Genomic DNA, 27932 nt, shown 5'->3' with positions numbered 1-27932 from the left:
GGGCTGGATTCTGAGCACACAGGTCAAATTTCAGGCAGATTGGATTATGTACAGGCTATTTATGCAGCACTTTCTGTCCATCCACCAGGTGGCGCTATCTGTGTTACTGTATATTGGTCTATGAAACTCATCAGGACTGGACTCTGATCAAACATGTTAAGTTTGAGGCAGATTGCAGCATGTACAGGGGATTTACATAAGACGTCCTGCTTCATGGCGTAACATTAAAGTTCAGTTGGCCGCCATGGCCACGCCCTTTGAGTTTTGTGAACAATTTTCACAAATACTCAACCTGAAGGCGTGTAGTATATATTGTCCCAATTTCAGATGTTTTGGAGCTATTGCCTGTAAGAAATGAATTGTTGAAAATGATCAAAAACACCAAAAATCTGACATTTAATTCAAAATAGCGGACTTCCTGTTGTGTTTAGAGAATGACTCCAAGAGACTTTTTTGTTTGCACTGACGTGTTACATATGCATGCCAAATTTCATAGTCATAGGTGAAAGTCTGTGTGGAGGCTATTTTTAAAAATTCTGTAGGGGGCGCTATGACACATACTGTGGATGTATTTTGGCCAATAAATGTGATCAGGACAGGACTGTGTTCAATCATGTGAGGTCTGAGGTAGATTGGAGCATGCAGAGGATAGCTAGATAGCACTTGATGTTTCATGGCGAACCATCAAAATTCTGGAGGTCGCCATGTCCACACCCTTTGACTCTGCAAGAATCTTTTAATAACTTTTGATCATAACATCGTGTTGTATATCCTGGCAAAATTTCAGCTCTCTAGACCTTAACCCCGAGGAGGAGTTCGCTCTCAAAAATGAAAAAAATACAGAAATTTTATCCACTTAATTCAAAATGGCGGACTTCCTGTTGAGTTTAGGGGATGGCTCCAAGAGGCTTTTTTGTGTGTCCTGGTGTGCTCTATTGGCCTCCCAAATTTTGTGGATGTAGGTGAAACATGCTGCCGGGGCTGTTTATTAAACATACTGCAGGGGGCGCTATAGCACATGCCCTGCAGAGATGCATACAGTGTTATTCCTTGAGACGACTGTGATGTGTGTGTGTAAATTTTGGTGAGCTGTTGAACATTCTAAGCCTGTCAAAAAGTACTTTGTTTGTCACAAAAACAACGCGTTGCCACGGCAACAGCATTTCATCAAATATCAAAATCTTCACACTGTGGTATTGTCTGGGGGTGAAGAATTAGCTGACCAATTTTCAGAATGATATGACAAAGTTTGGAGCAATGATGTGTGCAAATGTAATTTCTAAACTGCTTGTTACCAAGAGGTGGCGCTATGACTTTTTCTAAATTTTTCAGTGTGGATGTCCTCAAACTGGTTCTGGTGTCCAGCACATGAAGTTTGGGGCAGATAGGATCCTTTGCAGCTGAGATATGAACACTTCAATTTTCATGGCGAAACATCAAACTTTGCCTTCCCGCCACAGACACGCCTTTTCATCACACGTCACCATTTTTTCTGTGCTTCATCATCAATGTGTTCAGGCTTATGTCACAACATCTGAGGTGAATCTGAGCAACAGGCTAAGAATAGCACATGAAAGTCTAAAAAATGTCAAATTCTTGATACCACAAGGTGGCGCTGTGACTGTGAATGAATCTTGCTGTATGGATGTCATCGAGGCAGGTCTGTGATCATACATGTAAAGTTTCATTCAGATCGGAGCATGTTCAGGAGAGTTAGACAGCATTTCCTGTTTCATGGCGAAGGATCAAATTTCGACAGGCCGCCACGACCACACCCTTTAACTATGGAGGAAGATTTTGATAACTTTTTCTCAGGAAGGTCTGCTGTATGTACTGGCAAAATTTCAGATCGCTCAGACTTTTCCCCTAGGAGGAGTTCATCATAGATTTTGTACAGTTAACGCATGATGGCGCACTTCCTGTTGGGTGTAGAGCATGGCTGTGATTGACTTTTTTGTGTTTCCTGATGTGCTGCATATGCCTCCCAAATTTTTTAGCTCTCGGCCAAATTCCCTCCGAGTTGGCCTAATACCACTTTTTAAAATTTTGTAGGGGGCGCTATGGAGCCATTTTGTCATACACTACCACAATTCCTTTAGAATATGAAATTTTTCACCAGTTCTGGTGTGTGTACAAATTTTCATGAGTTTTTGAGCATGTTTAGGCCCTCAAAAATGCAGTTGTTCTGAGAGACAAATAATAATAATAATTAAAGCTGCGAGCAGCGTTGAACGGGTCCTCGCATCCTTGCTGGTCGGCGACCCCAAGCATGTCCACCAGGCAATGCTGCGACAAAGTGTATTTAGGCTCATGGATGTAACGAGGACTGGATTCTGAGCACTCAGGTCAAATTTCAGACAGATTGGAGCATGTACAGACTATTTTTGCAGCACTTTGTGTCCATCCACCAGGTGGCGCTATCTCTGTGACTGTATAGTGGTCTATGAAACTCATCAGGACTGGACTCTGATCAAACATGTAAAGTTTGAGGTAGATTACAGCATGTACAGGGGATTTACACAAGACGTCCTGCTTCATGGCGTAACATTAAAGTTCAGTTGGCCGCCATGGCCATGCCCTTTGAGTTTTGTGAACAATTTTCGCAAATATGCAACCTGAAGGCGTTTCTTATATATTTTCCCAAATTCAGGTGTTTTGGAGTTATTGCCAGTGACAAATGAATTGTTGAAAATGACCAAAAACACCAAAAATCTGACATTTAATTCAGAATGGCTGACTTTCTGTTGTGTTTAGAGAATGACTCCAAGAGACTTTTTTGCTTGCACTGATGTGCTACATATGCATGCCAAATTTCATAGTCATAGGTGAAAGTCTGTGTGGAGGCTATTTTTTAAATTCTTTTAGGGGGCGCTATGGTAGATGCTGTGGATGTATTTTAGCCAATAAATGTGATCAGGACAGGACTGTGTTTAATCATGTGAGGTCTGAGGTAGATTGGAGCATGCAGAGGATAGTTAGGTAGCACTCGATGTTTCATGGCGAACCATCAAAATTCTGGAGGTCGCCATGTCCACACCCTTTGACTCTGCAAGAATCCTTTGATAACTTTTGATCATAACATCGTGTTGTATATCCTGGCAAAATTTCAGCTCTCTAGACCTTAACCCCGAGGAGGAGTTCGCTCTCAAAAATGAAAAAAATAGAGAAAATTTGTCCACTTAATTCAAAATGACGGACTTCCTGTTGGGTTTAGGGGATGGCTCCAAGAGGCTTTTTTGTGCGTTCTGATGTGCTCTATGTGTCTCCCAAATTTTGAGGATGTAGGTGAAACGTGCTGCCGGGGCTGTTTATTAAACATACTGTAGGGGGCGCAATAGCACATGCCCTGTGGAGATGTATACATTCTTATTCCTGGAGACGACAGTGATGTGTGTATAAATTTTGGTGAGCTGTTGAGCATTCTAAGCCTGTCAAAAAGTACTTTGTTTGTCACAAAAACAACGCGTTGCCATGGCAACAGCATTTCATCAAATATCAAAATCTTCACACTGTGGTATTGTCTGGGGGTGAAGAATCAGCTGACCAATTTTCAGAATGATATGAAAAAGTTTGGAGCAATGGTGTGTGCAAATGTAATTTCTAAACTTCTTGTTACCAATAGGTGGCGCTATGACTTTTTCCAAAATTTTCACCGTGGATGACCTCACACTGGGAATGGTGTCCAGCACATGAAGTTTGGGGCAGATACGATTAGGATTTGCTGAGATATAAACATTTTAGTCGTCATGGCGAGACATCTAAATTCGCCGTGCCGCCACAGACACACCTTTTTATGACACATCACCATTTTCACTGTGAATAATCATCAACATGTTAAGGTTTATTTCACCACATTTGAGGTGAATCTGAGCAAGAGACAAAGAATAATACATCAAAGTGTAAAAAATGACATTTTCTGTTGCCAGCAGGTGGCGCTCTGACTGTGAATGGATTTCATCATATGGATGTGATCAGGGCAGGAATCTGATCATGCATATAAAGTTTCAGGCAGATTGGAGCATGTTCAGGGCATTTACACACAACTTGAAATTTCATGGCGAAGGATCAAAATTCCACAGACCGCCACGGACACGCCCTTTGACTTTTGAAAAAGATTTTGATAACTTTTGCTCATTAAGGCCTCCTGTATGTACTGGTTGAATTTGAGGCGAATTGGAGTTTCCCCCTGGGAGGAGTTCGCTCTGGAAAAAAATGAAAAATGGGCAAAATCTCACATTCAACTTAAAATAGCTCACTTCCTGTTGGGTTTGGAATATGGCTGTCACTGACTTTTTTGTTCAGTCTGATGTGCTGCATATGTGTACCAAATTTGGTAGCTGTAGGTGAAACATGATGGGCGTGGGAAAGTGTAGGGGGCGCTATGGAGCCATTTTGCCACACACCTCTACAATTCCTTTAAAATATGAAATTTTTCACCAGTCCTGATGTGTGTACAAATTTTGATGAGTTTTTGAGCATGTTTAGGCCCTCAAAAATGCAATTGTTCTGAGAGACAAATAATAATAATAATTAAAGCTGCGAGCAGCGTTGAACGGGTCCTCGCATCCTTGCTGGTCGGCGACCCCAAGCATGTCCACCAGGCAATGCTGCGACAAAGTGTATTTAGGCTCATGGATGTAACGAGGACTGGATTCTGAGCACTCAGGTCAAATTTCAGACAGATTGGAGCATGTACAGACTATTTTTGCAGCACTTTGTGTCCATCCACCAGGTGGCACTATGTCTGTGACTGTATAGTGGTCTATGAAACTCATCAGGACTGGACTCTGATCAAACATGTAAAGTTTGAGGTAGATTACAGCATGCACAGGGGATTTACACAAGACGTCCTGCTTCATGGCGTAACATTAAAGTTCAGTTGGCCGCCATGGCCATGCCCTTTGAGTTTTGTGAACAATTTTCGCAAATATGCAACCTGAAGGCGTTTCTTATATATTTTCCCAAATTCAGGTGATTTGGAGTTATTGCCAGTGACAAATGAATTGTTGAAAATGACCAAAAACACCAAAAATCTGACATTTAATTCCAAATGGCTGACTTTCTTTTGTGTTTAGAGAATGACTCCAAGAGACTTTTTTGCTTGCACTGATGTGCTACATATGCATGCCAAATTTCATAGTCATAGGTGAAAGTCTGTGTGGAGGCCATTTTTAAAATTCTTTTAGGGGGCGCTATGGTAGATGCTGTGAATGTATTTTGGCCTATAAATGTGATCAGGACAGGACTGTGTTTAATCATGTGAGGTCTGAGGTAGATTGGCGCATGCAGAGGATAGTTAGGCAGCACTTGATGTTTCATGGCGAACCATCAAAATTCTGGAGGTCGCCATGTCCACACCCTTTGACTCTGCAAGAATCCTTTGATAACTTTTGATCATAACATCGTGTTGTATATCCTGGCAAAATTTCAGCTCTTTAGACCTTAACCCCGAGGAGGAGTTCGCTCTCAAAAATGAAAAAAATACAGAAATTTTATCCACTTAATTCAAAATGGCGGACTTCCTGTTGAGTTTAGGGGATGGCTCCAAGAGGCTTTTTTGTGTGTCCTGGTGTGCTCTATAGGCCTCCCAAATTTTGTGGATGTAGGTGAAACATGCTGCCGGGGCTGTTTATTAAACATACTGCAGGTGGCGCTATAGCACATGCCCTGTAGAGATGCATACAGTGTTATTCCTTGAGACGACTGTGATGTGTGTGTAAATTTTGGTGAGCTGTTGAACATTCTAAGCCTGTCAAAAAGTACTTTGTTTGTCACAAAAACAACGCGTTGCCACAGCAACAGCATTTCATCAAATATCAAAATCTTCACACTGTGGTATTGTCTGGGGGTGAAGAATTAGCTGACCAATTTTCAGAATGATATGACAAAGTTTGGAGCAATGGTGTGTGCAAATGTAATTTCTAAACTGCTTGTCACCAATAGGTGGCGCTATGACTTTTTCTAAATTTTTCAGTGTGGATGTCCTCAAACTGGTTCTGGTGTCCAGCACATGAAGTTTGGGGCAGATAGGATCCTTTGCAGCTGAGATATGAACACTTCAATTTTCATGGCGAAACATCAAACTTTGCCGTCCCGCCACAGACACGCCTTTTCATCACACGTCACCATTTTTTCTGTGCTTCATCATCAATGTGTTCAGGCTTATGTCACAACATCTGAGGTGAATCTGAGCAACAGGCTAAGAATAGTACATGAAAGTCAAAAAAATGTCAAATTCTTGATACCACAAGGTGGCGCTGTGACTGTGAATGAATCTTGCTGCATGGATGTCATCGAGGCAGGTCTGTGATCATACATGTAAAGTTTCATTCAGATCGGAGCATGTTCAGGAGAGTTAGATAGCATTTCCTGTTTCATGGCGAAGGATCAAATTTCGACAGGCCGCCACGACCACACCCTTTAACTATGGAGGAAGATTTTGATAACTTTTTCTCAGGAAGGTCTGCTGTATGTACTGGCAAAATTTCAGATCGCTCAGACTTTTCCCCGAGGAGGAGTTCATCATAGATTTTGTACAGTTAACGCATGATGGCGCACTTCCTGTTGGGTGTAGAGCATGGCTGTGATTGACTTTTTTGTGTTTCCTGATGTGCTGCATATGCCTCCCAAATTTTGTTGCTCTCGACCAAACTCCCTCTGAGTTGGCCTAATACCACTTTTTAAAATTTTGTAGGGGGCGCTATGGAGCCATTTTTGCACACACCTCCACATGCCCTACAAAATATGAAATTTTTCGCCAGTTCTGATGTGTGTGCAAATTTTCATGACTTTTTGAGCATGTTTAGGCCCTCAAAAATGCAGTTGTTCTGAGAGACAAATAATAATAATAATAATAATAATAATAATAATAATAATAATAATTAAAGCTGCGAGCAGCATTGAACGGGTCCTCGCATCCTTGCTGGTCGGCGACCCCAAGCATGTCCGCCAGGCAGTGCTGCGACAAAGTGTATTTAGGCTCATGGATGTAACGAGGACTGGATTCTGAGCACTCAGGTCAAATTTCAGACAGATTGGAGCATGTACAGACTATTTTTGCAGCACTTTGTGTCCATCCACCAGGTGGCACTATGTCTGTGACTGTATAGTGGTCTATGAAACTCATCAGGACTGGACTCTGATCAAACATGTAAAGTTTGAGGGAGATTACAGCATGTACAGGGGATTTACACAAGACGTCCTGCTTCATGGCGTAACATTAAAGTTCAGTTGGCCGCCATGGCCATGCCCTTTGAGTTATGTGAACAATTTTCACAAATATGCAACCTGAAGGCGTTTCTTATGTATTTTCCCAAATTCAGGTGTTTTGGAGTTATTGCCTGTGAGAAATCAATTGTTGAAAATGACCAAAAACACCAAAAATTGGACATTTAATTCAAAATGGCCGACTTCCTGTTGGGTTTAGAGAAGGAGTCCAAGAAACTTTTTTGTTTGCACTGATGTGCTACATATGCATGCCAAATTTCATAGTCATAGGTGAAAGTCTGTGTGGAGGCTATTTTTTAAATTCTTTTAGGGGGCGCTATGGTACATACTGTGAATGTATTTTGGCCAATAAATGTGATCAGGACAGGACTGTGTTTAATCATGTGAGGTCTGAGGTAGATTGGAGCATGCAGAGGATAGTTAGGTAGCACTTGATGTTTCATGGCGAACCATCAAAATTCTGGAGGTCGCCATGTCCACACCCTTTGACTCTGCAAGAATCTTTTAATAACTTTTGATCATAACATCGTGTTGTATATCCTGGCAAAATTTCAGCTCTCGAGACCTTAACCCCGAGGAGGAGTTCGCTCTCAAAAATGAAAAAAATACAGAAATTTTATCCACTTAATTCAAAATGGCGGACTTCCTGTTGAGTTTAGGGGATGGCTCCAAGAGGCTTTTTGGTGTGTCCTGGTGTGCTCTATAGGCCTCCCAAATTTTGTGGATGTCGGTGAAACATGCTGCGGGGGCTGTTTATTAAACATACTGCAGGGGGCGCTATAGCACATGCCCTGCAGAGATGCATACAGTGTTATTCCTTGAGACGACTGTGATGTGTGTGTAAATTTTGGTGAGCTGTTGAACATTCTAAGCCTGTCAAAAAGTACTTTGTTTGTCACAAAAACAACGCGTTGCCACGGCAACAGCATTTCATCAAATATCAAAATCTTCACACTGTGGTATTGTCTGGGGGTGAAGAATTAGCTGACCAATTTTCAGAATGATATGACAAAGTTTGGAGCAATGATGTGTGCAAATGTAATTTCTAAACTGCTGGTTACCAAGAGGTGGCGCTATGACTTTTCTACATTTTTCAGTGTGGATGTCCTCAAACTGGTTCTGGTGTCCAGCACATGAAGTTTGGGGCAGATAGGATCCTTTGCAGCTGAGATATGAACACTTCAATTTTCATGGCCAAACATCAAACTTTGCCTTCCCGCCACAGACACGCCTTTTCATCACACGTCACCATTTTTTCTGTGCTTCATCATCAGTGTGTTCAGGCTTATGTCACAACATCTGAGGTGAATCTGAGCAACAGGCTAAGAATAGTACATGAAAGTCTAAAAAATGTCAAATTCTTGATACCACAAGGTGGCGCTGTGACTGTGAATGAATCTTGCTGTATGGATGTCATCGAGGCAGGTCTGTGATCATACATGTAAAGTTTCATTCAGATCGGAGCATGTTCAGGAGAGTTAGACAGCATTTCCTGTTTCATGGCGAAGGATCAAATTTCGACAGGCCGCCACGACCACACCCTTTAACTATGGAGGAAAATTTTGATAACTTTTTCTCAGGAAGGTCTGCTGTATGTACTGGCAAAATTTCAGATCGCTCAGACTTTCCCCTAGGAGGAGTTCATCATAGATTTTGTACAGTTAACGCATGATGGCGCACTTCCTGTTGGGTGTAGAGCATGGCTGTGATTGACTTTTTTGTGTTTCCTGATGTGCTGCATATGCCTCCCAAATTTTTAGCTCTCGGCCAAATTCCCTCCGAGTTGGCCTAATACCACTTTTTAAAATTTTGTAGGGGGCGCTATGGAGCCATTTTGTGACACACCTCCACATGCCCTAAAAAATATGAAATTTTTCGCCAGTTCTGATGTGTGTGAAAATTTACATGACTTTTCGAGCATGTTCAGGACCTGAAAAATGCAGTTGTTTTGGCAGAATAATAATAATAATAAAAACCCTAAGGTTCCAATAGGGTCCTTCGGCACCGTTGGTGCTCGGACCCTAATAAACCGTAGGGTTCCAATAGGGTCCTACGGCACCGTTGGTGCCTTGGACAGCCGGTGCCCTTGCACCGCCTGTCCTCGGCACCTCGGTGCTCGGACCCTAATAAAAAGACAATAAGTCACAATAAGACATTACAAAGTGTACATAAAGGTACATGGTATATATTAGAATATTACTCACTAGTACATGGTATATATTGTAGTATTACTCACAGGTACATGGTATATTGTAGTAGTACTCACAGGTACATGGTATATTGTAATAGTACTCACAGGTACATGGTATATTGTAGTATTACTCACAGGTACATGGTATATTGTAGTATTACTCACAGGTACATGGTATATTGTAGTGGTACTCACAGGTACATGGTATATTGTAGTATTACTCACAGGTACATGGTATATTGTAGTAGTACTCCACAGGTACATGGTATATTGTAGTATTACTCACAGGTACATGGTATATTGTAGTAGTACTCACAGGTACATGGTATATTGTAGTGGTACTCACAGGGTACATGGTATATTGTAGTAGTACTCACAGGTACATGGTATATTGTAGTATTACTCACAGGTACATGGTATATTGTAGTGGTACTCACAGGTACATGGTATATTGTAGTGGTACTCACAGGTACATGGTATATTGTAGTAGTACTCACAGGTACATGGTATATTGTAGTAGTACTCACAGGTACATGGTATATTGTAGTAGTACTCACAGGTACATGGTATATTGTAGTGGTACTCACAGGTACATGGTATATTGTAGTAGTACTCACAGGTACATGGTATATTGTAGTATTACTCACAGGTACATGGTATATTGCAGGAGAACTCACAGATATATGGTATATTGCAGTAATACTCACAGGTACATGGTATATTGTAGTAGAACTCACAGGTACATGGTATATTGTAGTATTACTCACAGGTACATGTATATACTGTAGTATTACTCACAGGTACATGGTATATTGTAGTAGTAATGACAGGTACATGGTATATTGTAGTAGTACTGACAGGTACATGGTATATTGTAGTAGTACTCACAGGTACATGGTATATTGTAAGTATTACTTCACAGGTGCATCGTATATTGTAGTATTACTCACAGGTACATGGTATATTGTAGTAGTACTCACAGGTACATGGTATATTGTAGTAGTACTGACAGGTACATGGTATATTGTAGTAGTACTCACAGGTATATGGTATATTTTAGTGGTACTCACTAGTACATGGTATATATTGTAGTAGGACTCACAGGTACATGGTATATTGTAGTAGAACTCACAGGTACATGGTATATTGTAGTAGTACTCACAGGTACATGGTATATTGTAGTAGTCCTGACGGGTACATGGTATATTGTAGTAGTACTGACAGGTACATGGTATATTGTAGTAGTACTGACAAGTACATGGTATATTGTAGTAGTACTCACAGGTACATGGTATATTGTAGTAGTACTCACAGGTACATGGTATATTGTAGTGGTACTCACAGGTACATGGTATATTGTAGTAGTACTGACAGGTACATGGTATATTGTAGTAGTACTGACAGGTACATGGTATATTGTAGTGGTACTGACAGGTACATGGTATATTGTAGTAGTACTGACAGGTACATGGTATATTGTAGTAGTACTCACAGGTATATGGTATATTGTAGTGGTACTCACTAGTACATGGTATATATTGTAGTAGTACTCACAGGTACATGGTATATTGTAGTAGAACTCACAGGTACATGGTATATCGTAATAGAACTCACAGGTACATGTATATTGTAGTAGTACTCACAGGTACATGGTATATTGTAGTATTACTCACAGGTACAGGTATATTGTAGTAGTACTCACAGGTACATGGTATATTGTAGTAGTACTCACAGGTACATGGTATATTGTAGTATTACTCACAGGTACATGGTATATTGTAGTAGAACTCACAGGTACATGGTATATTGTAATAGTACTCACAGGTATATGGTATATTGTAGTGGTACTCACTAGTACATGGTATATATTGTAGTATTACTCACAGGTACATGGTGTATTGTAGTATTACTCACAGGTACATGGTATATTGTAGTAGTACTCACAGGTACATGGTATATTGTAGTATTACTCACAGGTACATGGTATATTGTAGTAGAACTCACAGGTACATGGTATATTGTAGTAGTACTCACAGGTACATGGTATATTGTAGTGGTACTCACTAGTACATGGTATATATTGTAGTATTACTCACAGGTACATGGTGTATTGTAGTATTACTCACAGGTACATGGTATATTGTAATAGAACTCACAGGTACATGGTATATTGTAGTAGTACTCACAGGTACATGATATATTGTAGTATTACTCACAGGTACATGGTATATGTAGTATTACTCACAGGTACATGGTATATTGTAATAGAACTCACAGGTACATGGTATATTGTAGTATTACTCACAGGTACATGGTATATTGTAGTATTACTCACAGGTACATGGTATATTGTAATAGAACTCACAGGTACATGGTATATTGTAGTAGCACTCACAGGTACATGGTATATTGTAGTATTACTCACAGGTACATGGTATATTGTAGTATTACTCACAGGTACATGGTCTATATTGTAGTATTACTCACAGGTACATGGTATATTGTAGTAGAACTCACAGGTACATGGTATATTGTAGTATTACTCACAGGTACATGGTATATTGTAGTATTACTCACAGGTACATGGTATATATTGTAGTATTACTCACAGTACATGGTATATTGTAATAGAACTCACAGGTACATGGTATATTGTAGTATTACTCACAGGTACATGGTATATTGTAGTATTACTCACAGGTACAGGTATATTGTAGTAGTACTCACAGGTACATGGTATGTGTTGTAGTATTACTCACAGGTAAATGGTATATTGTAGTATTACTCACAGGTACATGGTATGTTGTAATAGAACTCACAGGTACTTGGTATATTGTAGTATTACTCACAGGTACATGGTAAATTGTAGTATTACTCACAGGTACATGGTATATTGTAGTATTACTCACAGGTTACATGGTATATTGTAGTAGTACTCACAGGTACATGGTATATTGTAGTATTACTCACAGGTACATGGTATATTGTAGTATTACTCACAGGGTACATGGTATATATTGTAGTATTACTCACAGGTACAGGTATATTGTAGTATTACTCACCAGGTACATGGTATATATTGTAGTATTACTCACAGGTACATGGTATATTGTAATAGAACTCACAGGTACATGGTATATTGTAGTATTACTCACAGGTACATGGTATATTGTAGTATTACTCACAGGTACATGGTATATTGTAATAGAACTCACAGGTACATGGTATATTGTAGTATTACTCACAGGTACATGGTATATTGTAGTATTACTCACAGGTACATGGTATATGTAATAGAACTCACAGGTACATGGTATATTGTAGTAGCACTCACAGGTACATGGTATATTGTAGTATTACTCACAGGTACATGTATATATTGTAGTATTACTCACAGGTACATGGTATATTGTATAGAGACTCACAGGTACATGGTATATTGTAGTATTACTCACAGGTTACATGGTATATATTGTAGTATTACTCACAGGTTACATGGTATATTGTAATAAGAACTCACAGGTACATGGTATATTGTAGTATTACTCACAGGTACATGGTATATTTGTAGTATTACTCACAGGTGCATCGTATATTGTAGTATTACTCACAGGTACATGGTATATTGTAGTATTACTCACAGGTACATGGTATATTGTAGTAGTACTGGACAGGTACAATGGTATATTGTAGTAGTACTGGACAGGTACATGGTATATTGTAGTATTACTCACAGGTGCATCGTATATTGTAGTATTACTCACAGGTACATGGTATAATTGTAGTAGTACTCACAGGTACATGGTATATTGTAGTAGTACTGACAGGTTACATGGTATATTGTAGTAGTACTCACAGGTATATGGTATATTTTAGTGGTACTCACTAGTACATGGTATATATTGTAGTAGGACTCACAGGTACATGGTATATTGTAGTAGAACTCACAGGTACATGGTATATTGTAGTAGTACTCACAGGTACATGGTATATTGTAGTAGTCCTGACGGGTACATGGTATATTGTAGTAGTACTGACAGGTACATGGTATATTGTAGTAGTACTCAAGGTACATGGTATATTGTAGTAGTACTCACAGGTACATGGTATATTGTAGTAGTACTCACAGGTACATGGTATATTGTAGTAGTACTCACAGGTACATGGTATATTGTAGTAGTACTCACAGGTACATGGTATATTGTAGTAGTACTGACAGGTACATGGTATATTGTAGTAGTACTCACAGGTACATGGTATATTGTAGTGGTACTCACAGGTACATGGTATATTGTAGTAGTACTCACAGGTACATGGTATATTGTAGTAGTACTGACAGGTACATGGTATATTGTAGTAGTACTCACAGGTACATGGTATATTGTAGTGGTACTCACAGTACATGGTATATATTGTAGTAGTACTCACAGGTACATGGTATATGTAGTAGAACTCACAGGTACATGGTATATGTATAGAACTCACAGGTACATGGTATATTGTAGTAGTACTCACAGGTACATGGTATATTGTAGTATTACTCACAGGTACATGGTATATTGTAGTAGTACTCACAGGTACATGGTATATTGTATAGTACTCACAGGTACATGGTATATTGTAGTATTACTCACAGGTACATGGTATATTGTAGTAGAACTCACAGGTACATGGTATATTGTATAGTACTCACAGGTACATGGTATATTGTAGTGGTACTCACAGTACATGGTATATTGTAGTATTACTCACAGGTACATGGTGTATTGTAGTATTACTCACAGGTACATGGTATATTGTAGTAGTACTCACAGGTACATGGTATATTGTAGTATTACTCACAGGTACATGGTATATTGTAGTAGAACTCACAGGTACATGGTATATTGTAGTAGTACTCACAGGTACATGGTATATTGTAGTACTCACAGTACATGGTATGTATTGTAGTATTACTCACAGGTACATGGTATATTGTAGTATTACTCACAGGTACATGGTATATTGTAGTAGAACTCACAGGTACATGGTATATTGTAGTAGTACTCACAGGTACATGTATATTGTAGTATTACTCACAGGTACATGGTATATTGTAGTATTACTCACAGGTACATGGTATATTGTATAGAACTCACAGGTACATGGTATATTGTAGTATTACTCACAGGTACATGGTATATTGTAGTATTACTCACAGGTACATGGTATATTGTATAACTCACAGGTACATGGTATATTGTAGTAGACTCACAGGTACATGGTATATGTAGTATTACTCACAGGTACATGGTATATTGTAGTATTACTCACAGGTACATGGTATATTGTAGTATTACTCACAGGTACATGGTATATTGTAGTAGAACTCACAGGTACATGGTATATTGTAGTATTACTCACAGGTACATGGTATATTGTAGTATTACTCACAGGTACATGGTATATATTGTAGTATTACTCACAGGTACATGGTATATTGTATAGAACTCACAGGTACATGGTATATTGTAGTATTACTCACAGGTACATGGTATATTGTAGTATTACTCACAGGTACATGGTATATTGTAGTAGTACTCACAGGTACATGGTATATTGTAGTATTACTCACAGGTACATGGTATATTGTAGTATTACTCACAGGTACATGGTATATTGTATAGTACTCACAGGTACATGGTATATTGTAGTATTACTCACAGGTACATGGTATATTGTAGTATTACTCACAGGTACATGGTATATTGTAGTATTACTCACAGGTACATGGTATATTGTAGTAGTACTCACAGGTACATGGTATATTGTAGTATTACTCACAGGTACATGGTATATTGTAGTATTACTCACAGGTACATGGTATATTGTAGTATTACTCACAGGTACATGGTATATTGTAGTATTACTCACAGGTACATGGTATATATTGTAGTATTACTCACAGGTACATGGTATATTGTATAGTACTCACAGGTACATGGTATATTGTAGTATTACTCACAGGTACATGGTATATTGTAGTATTACTCACAGGTACATGGTATATTGTATAGAACTCACAGGTACATGGTATATTGTAGTATTACTCACAGGTACATGGTATATTGTAGTATTACTCACAGGTACATGTATATTGTAATAGAACTCACAGGTACATGGTATATTGTAGTATACTCACAGGTACATGGTATATTGTAGTATTACTCACAGGTACATGTATATATTGTAGTATTACTCACAGGTACATGGTATATTGTAGTAGAACTCACAGGTACATGGTATATTGTAGTATTACTCACAGGTACATGTATATATTGTAGTATTACTCACAGGTACATGGTATATTGTATAGAACTCACAGGTACATGGTATATTGTAGTATTACTCACAGGTACATGGTATATTGTAGTATTACTCACAGGTACATGGTATATTGTAGTATTACTCACAGGTACATGGTATATTGTAGTATTACTCACAGGTACATGGTATATTGTAGTAGTACTCACAGGTACATGGTATATTGTAGTAGTACTCACAGGTACATGGTATATGTAGTGTACTCACAGTACATGGTATATATTGTAGTAGTACTCACAGGTACATGGTATATTGTAGTGGTACTCACAGGTACATGGTATATATTGTAGTAGTACTCACAGGTACATGGTATATTGTAGTAACTCACAGGTACATGGTATATTGTATAGTACTCACAGGTACATGGTATATTGTAGTAGTACTCACAGGTACATGGTATATTTAGTAGTACTCACAGGTACATGGTATATTGTAGTAGTACTCACAGGTACATGGTATATTGTAGTAGTACTCACAGGTACATGGTATATTGTAGTATTACTCACAGGTACATGGTATATTGTAGTAGTACTCACAGGTACATGGTATATTGTAGTAGTACTCACAGGTACATGGTATATTGTAGTAGTACTCAGGTACATGGTATATTGTAGTAGTACTCACAGGTACATGGTATATTGTAGTAGTACTCACAGGTACATGGTATATTGTAGTGGTACTCACAGTACATGGTATATTGTAGTAGTACTCACAGGTACATGGTATATTGTAGTAGAACTCACAGGTACATGGTATATTGTAGTAGTACTCACAGGTACATGGTATATTGTAGTAGTACTCACAGGTACATGGTATATTGTAGTACTCACAGGTACATGGTATATATTGTAGTATTACTCACAGGTACATGGTGTATTGTAGTATTACTCACAGGTACATGGTATATTGTAGTAGTACTCACAGGTACATGGTATATTGTAGTATTACTCACAGGTACATGGTATATTGTAGTAGAACTCACAGGTACATGGTATATTGTAGTAGTACTCACAGGTACATGGTATATTGTAGTAGTACTCACAGGTACATGGTATATTGTAGTGGTACTCACAGTACATGGTATATATTGTAGTATTACTCACAGGTACATGGTATATTGTAGTGGTACTCACAGTACATGGTATATATTGTAGTAGTACTCACAGGTACATGGTATATTGTAGTAGTACTCACAGGTACATGGTATATTGTAGTAGAACTCACAGGTACATGGTATATTGTAGTAGTACTCACAGGTACATGGTATATTGTAGTAGTACTCACAGGTACATGGTATATTGTAGTAGTACTCACAGGTACATGGTATATTGTAGTAGTACTCACAGGTACATGGTATATTGTAGTATTACTCACAGGTACATGGTATATTGTAGTAGTACTCACAGGTACATGGTATATTGTAGTATACTCACAGGTACATGGTATATTGTAGTAGAACTCACAGGTACATGGTTATTGTATAGAACTCACAGGTACATGGTATATTGTAGTAGTACTCACAGGTACATGGTATATTGTAGTACTCACAGGTACATGGTATATATTGTAGTATTACTCACAGGTACATGGTATATTGTAGTATTACTCACAGGTACATGGTATATTGTAGTAGTACTCACAGGTACATGGTATATTGTAGTATTACTCACAGGTACATGGTATATTGTAGAGAACTCACAGGTACATGGTATATTGTATAACTCACAGGTACATGGTATATTGTAGTAGTACTCACAGGTACATGGTATATTGTAGTGTACTCACAGGTACATGGTATATATTGTAGTATTACTCACAGGTACATGGTGTATTGTAGTAATTACTCACAGGTACATGGTATATTGTATAGTACTCACAGGTACATGGTATATTGTAGTATTACTCACAGGTACATGGTATATTGTAGTATTACTCACAGGTACATGGTATATTGTAGTATTACTCACAGGTACATGGTATATTGTAATAGAACTCACAGGTACATGGTATATGTAGTATTACTCACAGGTACATGGTATATTGTAGTATTACTCACAGGTACATGGTATATTGTAGTATTACTCACAGGTACATGGTAATTGTAGTAGAACTCACAGGTACATGGTATATTGTAGTATTACTCACAGGTACATGGTATATTGTAGTATTACTCACAGGTACATGGTATATATTGTAGTATTACTCACAGGTACATGGTATATTGTAGTAGTACTCACAGGTACATGGTATATTGTAGTATTACTCACAGGTACATGGTATATTGTAGTATTACTCACAGGTACATGGTATATTGTAGTATTACTCACAGGTACATGGTATATTGTAGTAGAACTCACAGGTACATGGTATATTGTAGTATACTCACAGGTACATGGTATATTGTAGTATTACTCACAGGTACATGGTATATTGTAGTATTACTCACAGGTACATGGTATATTGTAGTAGTACTCACAGGTACATGGTATATTGTAGTATTACTCACAGGTACATGGTATATTGTAGTATTACTCACAGGTACATGGTATATTGTAGTAGTACTCACAGGTACATGGTATATTGTAGTATACTCACAGGTACATGGTATATTGTAGTATTACTCACAGGTACATGGTATATTGTAGTATACTCACAGGTACATGGTATATTGTAGTATTACTCACAGGTACATGGTATATTGTAGTATTACTCACAGGTACATGGTATATTGTAGTATTACTCACAGGTACATGGTATATTGTAGTAGAACTCACAGGTACATGGTATATTGTAGTATTACTCACAGGTACATGGTATATTGTAGTATTACTCACAGGTACATGGTATATTGTAGTATTACTCACAGGTACATGGTATATTGTATAGTAACTCACAGGTACATGGTATATTGTAGTATTACTCACAGGTACATGGTATATTGTAATTACTCACAGGTACATGGTATATTGTATAGAACTCACAGGTACATGGTATATTGTAGTATTACTCACAGGTACATGGTATATTGTAGTATTACTCACAGGTACATGGTATATTGTAGATTACTCACAGGTACATGGTATATTGTAGTAGACTCACAGGTACATGGTATATTGTAGTATTACTCACAGGTACATGGTATATTGTAGTATTACTCACAGGTACATGGTATATTGTAGTATTACTCACAGGTACATGGTATATTGTAGTAGAACTCACAGGTACATGGTATATTGTAGTATACTCACAGTACATGGTATATATTGTAGTATTACTCACAGGTACATGGTATATGTTAGATTACTCACAGGTACATGGTATATTGTAGTATTACTCACAGGTACATGGTATATTGTAATTAGAACTCACAGTACATGGTATATTGTAGTATTACTCACAGGTACATGGTATATTGTAGTATTACTCACAGGTACATGGTATATTGTAGTATTACTCACAGGTACATGGTATATTGTAGTATTACTCACAGGTACATGGTATATTGTAGTATTACTCACAGGTACATGGTATATTGTAGTATTACTCACAGGTACATGTATATTGTAGTATTACTCACAGGTACATGGTATATTGTAGTATTACTCACAGGTACATGGTATATTGTAGTAGTACTCACAGGTACATGGTATATTGTAGTATTACTCACAGGTACATGGTATATTGTAGTATTACTCACAGGTACATGTATATTGTAGTAGAACTCACAGGTACATGGTATATTGTAGTATTACTCACAGGTACATGGTATATTGTAGTATTACTCACAGGTACATGTATATTGTAGTATTACTCACAGGTACATGGTATATTGTATACTCACAGGTACATGGTATATTGTAGTATTACTCACAGGTACATGGTATATTGTAGTATTACTCACAGGTACAGGTATATTGTAGTAGTACTCACAGGTACATGGTATATTGTTACTCACAGGTACATGGTATATTGTAGTATTACTCACAGTACATTGTATATTGTAGATTACTCACAGGTACATGGTATATTGTAGTATTACTCACAGGTACATGGATATATTGTAGTATTACTCACAGGTACATGGTATATTGTAGTAGAACTCACAGGTACATGGTATATTGTAGTATTACTCACAGGTACATGGTATATTGTAGTATTACTCACAGGTACATGGTATATTGTAGTATTACTCACAGGTACATGGTATATTGTAGTACTCACAGGTACATGGTATATTGTAGTATTACTCACAGGTACATGGTATATTGTAGTATTACTCACAGGTACAGGTATATTGTAGTAGTACTCACAGGTACATGGTATATTGTGGTACTCACAGGTACATGGTATATTTGTAGTATTACTCACGAGGACATGGTATATTGTAGTAGTACTCACAGGTACAATGGTATAAGTGTAGTATTACTCCAGGTACAGGTATAATTGTAGTATTTTCTCTCTTCCAGTCTTGCTGTTCTCTTCAGTGTCATTCCACTTCATCCATCTTTCAGTCCAAGCAAAGTAAGAAAAACGTTTGTCTGATTATCAGTTATTGATTAATCTTGGTTAGTGGTTATTGATTATGAATTTAGTTATTTATTATTGTTTGCTGAAGTCTCGTTATTTTTAGTTAAGTTTGATTATTAGTTATTGATTAGTGATGTCTGATTATTACTTACTCATTAGTAAAGTGTGATTATTAGTTATTGATCAATGAAGTCTCTGTAATTTGGTTTTTAGTTACTAGTTAATGAAATCTTTATATCGGTCTGGTGCATATTGATCAGACCAGTGATTATATTTACTTCATGTATTGATCAAGACCCGTGATTATATTCTTTTTCATGTATTGATCAGGCTGGTGATTATATTTTTTTCCATGTATTGATCAGGCTGGTGATTGATGATGGGACAGGTGAGGCTCACGTCTGGTTCTCAGGTGTGCTGGTTCGTCTTCTACTGGATTGGCTGATTCTCAGTGGGAGGGGCTTGAGAGAGCGCTCAGGGTTAAAGGTCACATCAGAGTCTATCCCCGGGGGCGGAGCTTGGTACGTACCATTGCCTGTGTCAGTTGTGTACATCTACTTGTCTGTCTCTCTCAGGTGTATACATCTACCTGTCTTTCTCTCAGTTATATATACTGACAGTCAGTAGAAACTTTGAGGTATAAATGTAGGCAGAATTCTACTTGTAGGGGGGTTGTAATGATTCATTGTGGATTTACTGATGATCTAGTGCCCTGGTAGTTGAGATAATGATGAGTTGTCATTTTGTCATGATTCATTGCACATGGGTTGGTCACTTTGCAAAAGTGAACCAAATACACACCAAGCAATACTCAGTGAGTATCTGCACAATGTGAGAATGGGTTTGAAGGCCTATATAAAGGCCCAGAAAAGGCCACCATTGTTAGTCCAGTGAACAGCATCATGCCGCGTCTATCACATGAACAACGTCTCCGGGCACTGGGTATGGTGGAGGCCGCTTTGAGCTACAGTGATGTATCCAGGCGTATGGGCTGTTCCCAACCCACAATCAGAAACCTGGTCCAAAGCATGCGCCGACGGATTGCTGCCTGCATCCAAGCAGATGGAGGCCATACTCGGTATTGACTGTTGTGACTTTGTGTTTGGCAGGTGCCGTTTTCTTTTGTCAAATTCTTTATTTTGAAATCATTCTTGAAACTTTAGATTTTTGTTTCTGTATGCCAATATGCTAAACAAATGATTCATATGAAGAAAATCCGGTTTTGGGCTTCAAAATAAAATTATGTTGGAAAATATGGTCTCAAAGTTTTTAATGACTGTCAGTGTACATCTACCTGTCTGTCTCTCTCTCAGGTGTATACATCTACCTGTCTGTCTCTCAGATGTATTTATCTACCCGTCTCTCTCAGGTGTGTGACGGTGACTCTGATGAGTCTCTCTTTAACTTCCTGATGTGTGCGTGCAGCAGTGATGTTGTCTGTCGGCCGATTTCCCTCACCTGCAGGAAGCACACCTACCTTAGAACAGAAGGTAACACACACACACACACACACACACACACTCTAACACAACACACATACTAACAACAGACACAGTAACACAATGACACACATAGACAGGGTTAGAGATTTTTGTGTTTAAGCTATTGTCTGTTTGTGTTTATATATGTGTTTATATGTTTATTTCTTTATTTATTGGTGTTTGTTTGATTGTCTATTTGTGTATTTAATTGTTTATTAGTGTGTTTATTTGTGTATTTGTTTGTGTGTTTATATGTTTATTTGTGTGTTTTGTGTGTTTATATGTTTATTTATATGTTTGTTTGTTGTTGTTCCAGAGGTCAGGAGGTTCAGTCGAGCAGACAGAGACTTCGTCACCACGTTGCTCCGCCCTCTGCAGCTCACCTGTCTACACCTGCACTGATCCAGTCTACTGCCTGTTGTCATGGCAACACCTGTGTCTAAGCCCCGCCCCTTATCGTTGACCCAGCTGAAGCAGTGTACCCAGTCCTGTTTCTGATCTGTGTCATTGATTAGGTATTGGTCTGCAGTAAACTGATGTTCTGAAGGATCTGAGGAATGTTCTCTTTGTTCCACTCTGTTTCCATTAGCAGGCTAATGCTAATGTTAATGCCACGGCTAGCAAGCTAATGCTAATGCTACGGCTAGCAGGCTAATGCTAATGCTACAGTTAGCAGGCTAAGAGCTTAGCCAGTCTGTGTGAGGAGCTAATATATAGCCAGACAGCTAACAGCTAATATCATTGTTAGCTCATTAACGGGATCTGAAGGAATGGTTCTACTTTCTGAGGAATCAGCTGAGAACCAGAGCAGCTTCATGACTTTTATCTTTAAAGATCACCAAGATGATGAAAACTTAAATTTAAAAAAATGCAGCACAAACAGAGAACAGAGCAGCAAGTAGCTGGAGATCCATTCAGCATGGAGGAACATCTTCTAGTAGCTGGAGATCCATTCAGCATGGAGGAACATCTTCTAGTAGATGGAGATCCATTCAGCATGGAGGAACATCTTCTAGTAGATGGAGATCCATTCAGCATGGAGGAACATCTTCTAGTAGCTGGAGATCCATTCAGCATGGAGGAACATCTTCTAGTAGCTGGAGATCCATTCAGCATGGAGGAACATCTTCTAGTAGATGGAGATCCATTCAGCATGGAGGAACATCTTCTAGTAGCTGGAGATCCATTCAGCATGGAGGAACATCTTCTAGTAGCTGGAGATCCATTCAGCATGGAGGAACATCTAGTCATTGGAGATCCATTCAGCATGGTGGAACATCTTCTAGTAGATGGAGATCCATTCAGCATGGTGGAACATCTTCTAGTAGATGGAGATCCATTCAGCATGGTGGAACATCTTCTAGTAGATGGAGATCCATTCAGCATGGTGGAACATCTTCTAGTAGATGGAGATCCATTCAGCATGGTGGAACATCTTCTAGTAGATGGAGATCCATTCAGCATGGAGGAACATCTTCTAGTAGCTGGAGATCCATTCAGCATGGAGGAACATCTTCTAGTAGATGGAGATCCATTCAGCATGGAGGAACATCTTCTAGTAGCTGGAGATCCATTCAGCATGGAGGAACATCTAGTCATTGGAGATCCATTCAGCATGGTGGAACATCTTCTAGTAGATGGAGATCCATTCAGCATGGTGGAACATCTTCTAGTAGCTGGAGATCCATTCAGCATGGAGGAACATCTAGTCATTGGAGATCCATTCAGCATGGTGGAACATCTTCTAGTAGTTGGAGATCCATCCAGCATGGTGGAACATCTTTATACAGATGATCAGAGTAGAGAGGAAACATGGAGACAGAAGAACATCTACAGGATGAGGAGATCAGACGTTTCTAGAAACATCTCCCAGAACCTCCAGTTGGCTCCTCCTGAAGCTCCTACCATCATCAGAACCTGAATGACTGAGAACCTCCACAGAAGTCTGAGGAGACGACACTAGTTCATAATTTAACATCTGATGAAACATGGTGGTTCCAAGTTTTAATGTTTTAATACAATAAATAATCAAAAAATGTTCATTTTGTCTGGTTTCCATGATTCTAATGGACTCCTGCTGACAGAAAACTGAAGGACGAAGGTCTGGATCTCTGGAATCATCATCAGAACTTCTCTGAAAAACGTGTTCAAGAACCTTCTAAATGTTTAAACATTCTAGTTCATATCTAATGTAATGGTGCATTCAGGAACCCTCCCACACTGTGGAGATCCTGGTTCTCCACCAGAGGGCGTCTCAGACCAACAGGTTGAGTCCTCAGATCTGGAAGCTGAACTCTCAGGACGCGTTTAGAACCTTTATTTCTAGACAGCGCCACCTGCTGCAGTGGAGGATCACTACAGAGAACAAGTTTCAGTTCTAAAGGAGGATTTCACTTAGAATATACTTTAAAAGCTTTATTCAAGGAGTATTCCACACAGAGTACTACTTCCTGTCCAAGTACCTCTAGTTTAAAGCTTTATTCAAGGAGTATTCCACACAGAGTGCTACTCCCTGTCCAAGCACCTCTAGTTTAAAGGTTTATTCTATCCAAATCCTACTTCTTCCAGCACTAATGATAACCTGTTTACCAAGAGCTGCATTTGGACCATCAGGTCAGATGTTCATGGAACCACTCTGTGGTCTCTGGATGTTTCTCCACCAGGGGGTGTTAGATCCTGGTTCTCCAGCAGGTCTCAGATCCTGGTTCTCCACCAGGGGGCGTCTCAGCTCTGTCTCTGCTCTGAGGTCCTCCAGCAGCTTCTCTGTTCTCCCGGCGACCGGTGAGTCATCAGCAGCAGGTTTTGTGATTGGCTGCTGGACTGATGGTGGATCAGGTCTGGTATCAGTCATCTCTAGCAGAAAACAGCTGAATCACATGGAATAAAGTTCATAGAAGGAGTTCTGGTTCCAGGTTTCTGCTACAGAGTTCAGACTAACATGAAACATTAAACACTAGAGTTTGAATCAGGAAAATGAAGGGAAGCAGCAGAAACCTCAGGAAACTTCTTCACAGCTCTGTTTATGGATGGATCCATGTTTCTACTGAAATACAGTCTTTAGTTTCTCCACCTGCTGAGGTTCTACCATCAGTAGAACCTGATGTTAAAGTTGGACCAGACCAGGTTCCAGGTTCTAGATGTTCAGACTAAAAGGATCATTTCCAGTAAAATCCTCCTCAGATGTTGATAAACTTCTACATGAAGCAGCTGGTCACAGAGAAGAACAGTAGAACTCTATAAAGTCCAGTTCTGAGGTTCTACCAACCATTCCAGCTGGGCACAGAGAATAGTAGAACTCTATAAAGTCCAGTTCTGAGGTTCTACCCACCATTCCAGCTGTTTGTTCTCTACAACATATTTAATACAGTCACAGTACTTCTACTACTGCAGTACTTTAACTGAAGTACTGGATGGTCTGTTCAACAAGCAGCTTCCTGGTAACTGATGACACAGCAGCAGCTGCTCTCTGATTGGCTGCTGACTGAACAGGAAGTGGAAGAGTCGGGACTTTCCACAGACGCTGAGTTCAGGTGATGAAGGTAAACAGACGATGAGTTTAGGGTGGTATTCCACGAAGCTGGCTTAGGTCTAAGCCTGGCTTATTTCGGTCAGCTTCGCTAACTTTAGTGAGAGTTTAGTTCCACCAACAAGGCTTAGGGCTAGCCTGGCTTGGTAACCATGGTAACTCAGCCAGAGCGACAAGCCTGGTCCGGGGCAGGCTAACAGTCAAGCTTACTTTAGCTCCATGTCAGAGAAGGTTCTGACGAGCTTCAGAAAGACGCCTGTGAACCGCATGTTACACATTAAATTCATCTTGATCTGTAATCAGTGATGTTCTTGTTCGGTGACATACATTGAGACCTTTTTTAAATAACGCCGGAATAACCGTGAATCAAACTACATCATATTACACTACACATTTTGTCACAGTGTGTAACTGTAGATCAGTGGTTCGAGCGTAGTTAAGTAGATTAAATGTGGTTTTACTTTTCATTGCGCCGTGGGTTGGAATCCACCAGCGGTAAATACTTGGAAATATCTGATTTTCTTTCTTCTTTCACCCTCAAAGTTCAGTCAACACGTAACAGGAATAGGCACAGATTGTGTTAAAATAAACAGGACACAGTTTTCCATAAAGAATACCTTCCTTTGACCAGCGGTCCAATCTGATCATGATGAGAATCCAAAGGTGAGGCCAAATGATGAGAGAACTATTTAGTGTACAGCTCATTTGTGTCTTCTCCCTTATTTAAATGTAGGCCACAGTAGCACTATCATCTCTGATAAAAATGACATCTCCTCTGTAGGCCTACATGTTTTTTTCTGCTTTTCATTCAAAGTTTGAGTGTTTGATGAAACATCTCCACATGAAGTTGCCCCTTTTTTCCAAAGTATTCCTCCTTTGGTTTTAGGTGTTACCTGCTGCTTTATTCATCTATGGTGGATATATATTTGTCAGATCAAGAACATGAATTAGGCCTACCAGAGTAAAAAGTGAAAACCACCATCACATTACACAAAACCAGGCTGTAGCCTCTTTCTCTCATATATGTCTTGTGAAAGTATTCGGCCCCCTTGAACTTTTCAACCTTTCGCCACATTTCAGGCTTCAAACATAAAGATATAAAATTTTAATTTTTTGTCAAGAATCAACAACAAGTGGGACACAATCGTGAAGTGGAACTAAATTTATTGGATATTTTAAACTTTTTTAACAAATAAAAACCTGAAAAGTGGGGCGTGCAATATTATTGGGCCCCCTTGCATTAATACTTTGTAGCGCCACCTTTTGCTGCAATTACAGCTGCAAGTCTCTTGGGGTATGTCTCTATCAGTTTTGCACATCCAGAGACTGAAATTCTTGCCCATTCTTCCTTGTAAAACAGCTGGAGCTCAGTGAGGTTGGATGGAGAGCGTTTGTGAACAGCAGTCTTCAACTCTGCCCACAGATTCTGGATTGGATTCAGGTCTGGACTTTGACTTGGCCATTCTAACACCTGGATACGTTTATTTGTGAACCATTCCATTGTAGATTTGGCTTTATGTTTTGGATCATTGTCCTGTTGGAAGATAAATCTCCGTCCCAGTCTCAGGTCTTTTGCAGACTCCAACAGGTTTTCTTCCAGAATGCTCCTGTATTTGGCTCCATTCATCTTCCCATCAATTTGAACCATCTTCCCTGTCCCTGCTGAAGAAAAGCAGGCCCAAACCATGAGGCTGCCACCACCATGTTTGACAGTGGGGATGGTGTGTTCAGGGTGATGAGCTGTGTTGCTTTTACGCCAAACATATGGTTTTGCATTGTGGCCAAAAAGTTGGATTTTGGTTTCATCTGACCAGAGCACCTTCTTCCACATGTTTGCTGTGTCTCCCAGGTGGCTTGTGGCAAACTTCAAACCAGACTTTTTATGGATATCTTTGAGAAATGGCTTTCTTCTTGCCACTCTTCCATAAAGGCCAGATTTGTGCAGTGTACGACTGATTGTTGTCCTATGGACAGACTCTCCCACCTCAGCTGTAGATCTCTGCAGTTCATCCAGAGTGATCATGGGCCTCTTGGCTGCATCTCTGATCAGTCTTCTCCTTGTTCCAGGTGAAAGTTTAGAGGGACGGCCGGGTCTTGGTAGATTTGCAGTGGTCTGATACTCCTTCCATTTCAATATGATTGCTTGCACAGTGCTCCTTGAGATGTTTAAAGCTTGGGAAATCTTTTTGTATCCAAATCCGGCTTTAAACTTCTCCACAACAGTATCTGGGACCTGCCTGGTGTGTTCCTTGGTCTTCATGATGCTCTCTGCACTTTAAACAGAACCCTGAGACTATCACAGAGCAGGTGCATTTATACGGAGACTTGATTACACACAGGTGGATTCTATTTATCATCATCAGTCATTTAGGACAACATTGGATCATTCAGAGATCCTCACTGAACTTCTGGAGTGAGTTTGCTGCACTGAAAGTAAAGGGGCCCAATAATATTGCACGCCCCACTTTTCAGTTTTTATTTGTTAAAAAAGTATAAAATATCCAATAAATTTCGTTCCACTTAACGATTGTGTCCCACTTGTTGATTCTTGACAAAAAATTAAAATTTTATATCTTTATGTTTGAAGCCTGAAATGTGGCGAAAGGTTGAAAAGTTC

General features: G+C 39.2%; 2 protein-coding genes across 2 annotated transcripts in view; both read left to right on the top strand.

Annotated features, from left to right (window-relative positions):
- The window catches only part of LOC110972336 (CST complex subunit CTC1-like), a 33463-nt gene extending 11120 nt beyond the window's left edge, over positions 1 to 22343 (top strand). Inside the window, 5 exon segments of the mRNA XM_051943871.1 lie at positions 20248 to 20297; positions 20674 to 20738; positions 20741 to 20829; positions 21678 to 21798; positions 22106 to 22343. Coding sequence (XP_051799831.1) covers positions 20248 to 20297; positions 20674 to 20738; positions 20741 to 20829; positions 21678 to 21798; positions 22106 to 22191 — 411 coding nt within the window. The 3' untranslated portion in view covers positions 22192 to 22343.
- LOC127532323 (uncharacterized) lies at positions 8875 to 19731 on the top strand. Its single transcript, XM_051943870.1, has 21 exons — positions 8875 to 9645; positions 9677 to 9736; positions 9798 to 10067; positions 10523 to 10762; positions 11335 to 11424; positions 11547 to 11636; positions 11726 to 11785; positions 11938 to 11997; positions 12484 to 12635; positions 12725 to 12815; positions 14764 to 14885; positions 14975 to 15064; positions 15184 to 15365; positions 15663 to 15722; positions 15813 to 15962; positions 16022 to 16083; positions 16706 to 16795; positions 16978 to 17007; positions 17899 to 18110; positions 19391 to 19480; positions 19714 to 19731. Exons 1-6 carry the CDS (start codon positions 9438 to 9440, stop codon positions 11612 to 11614), a joined length of 936 nt encoding a protein of 311 aa, XP_051799830.1. The 5' UTR covers positions 8875 to 9437; the 3' UTR covers positions 11615 to 11636; positions 11726 to 11785; positions 11938 to 11997; positions 12484 to 12635; positions 12725 to 12815; positions 14764 to 14885; positions 14975 to 15064; positions 15184 to 15365; positions 15663 to 15722; positions 15813 to 15962; positions 16022 to 16083; positions 16706 to 16795; positions 16978 to 17007; positions 17899 to 18110; positions 19391 to 19480; positions 19714 to 19731.
- Positions 22344 to 27932: the final 5589 nt, after the last annotated feature.

The sequence above is a fragment of the Acanthochromis polyacanthus genome, chromosome 23 (assembly GCF_021347895.1).
Source record: "Acanthochromis polyacanthus isolate Apoly-LR-REF ecotype Palm Island chromosome 23, KAUST_Apoly_ChrSc, whole genome shotgun sequence".
Lineage (NCBI taxonomy): Eukaryota > Metazoa > Chordata > Actinopteri > Pomacentridae > Acanthochromis > Acanthochromis polyacanthus.
This window is presented reverse-complemented; position numbering and strand designations above follow the sequence as displayed.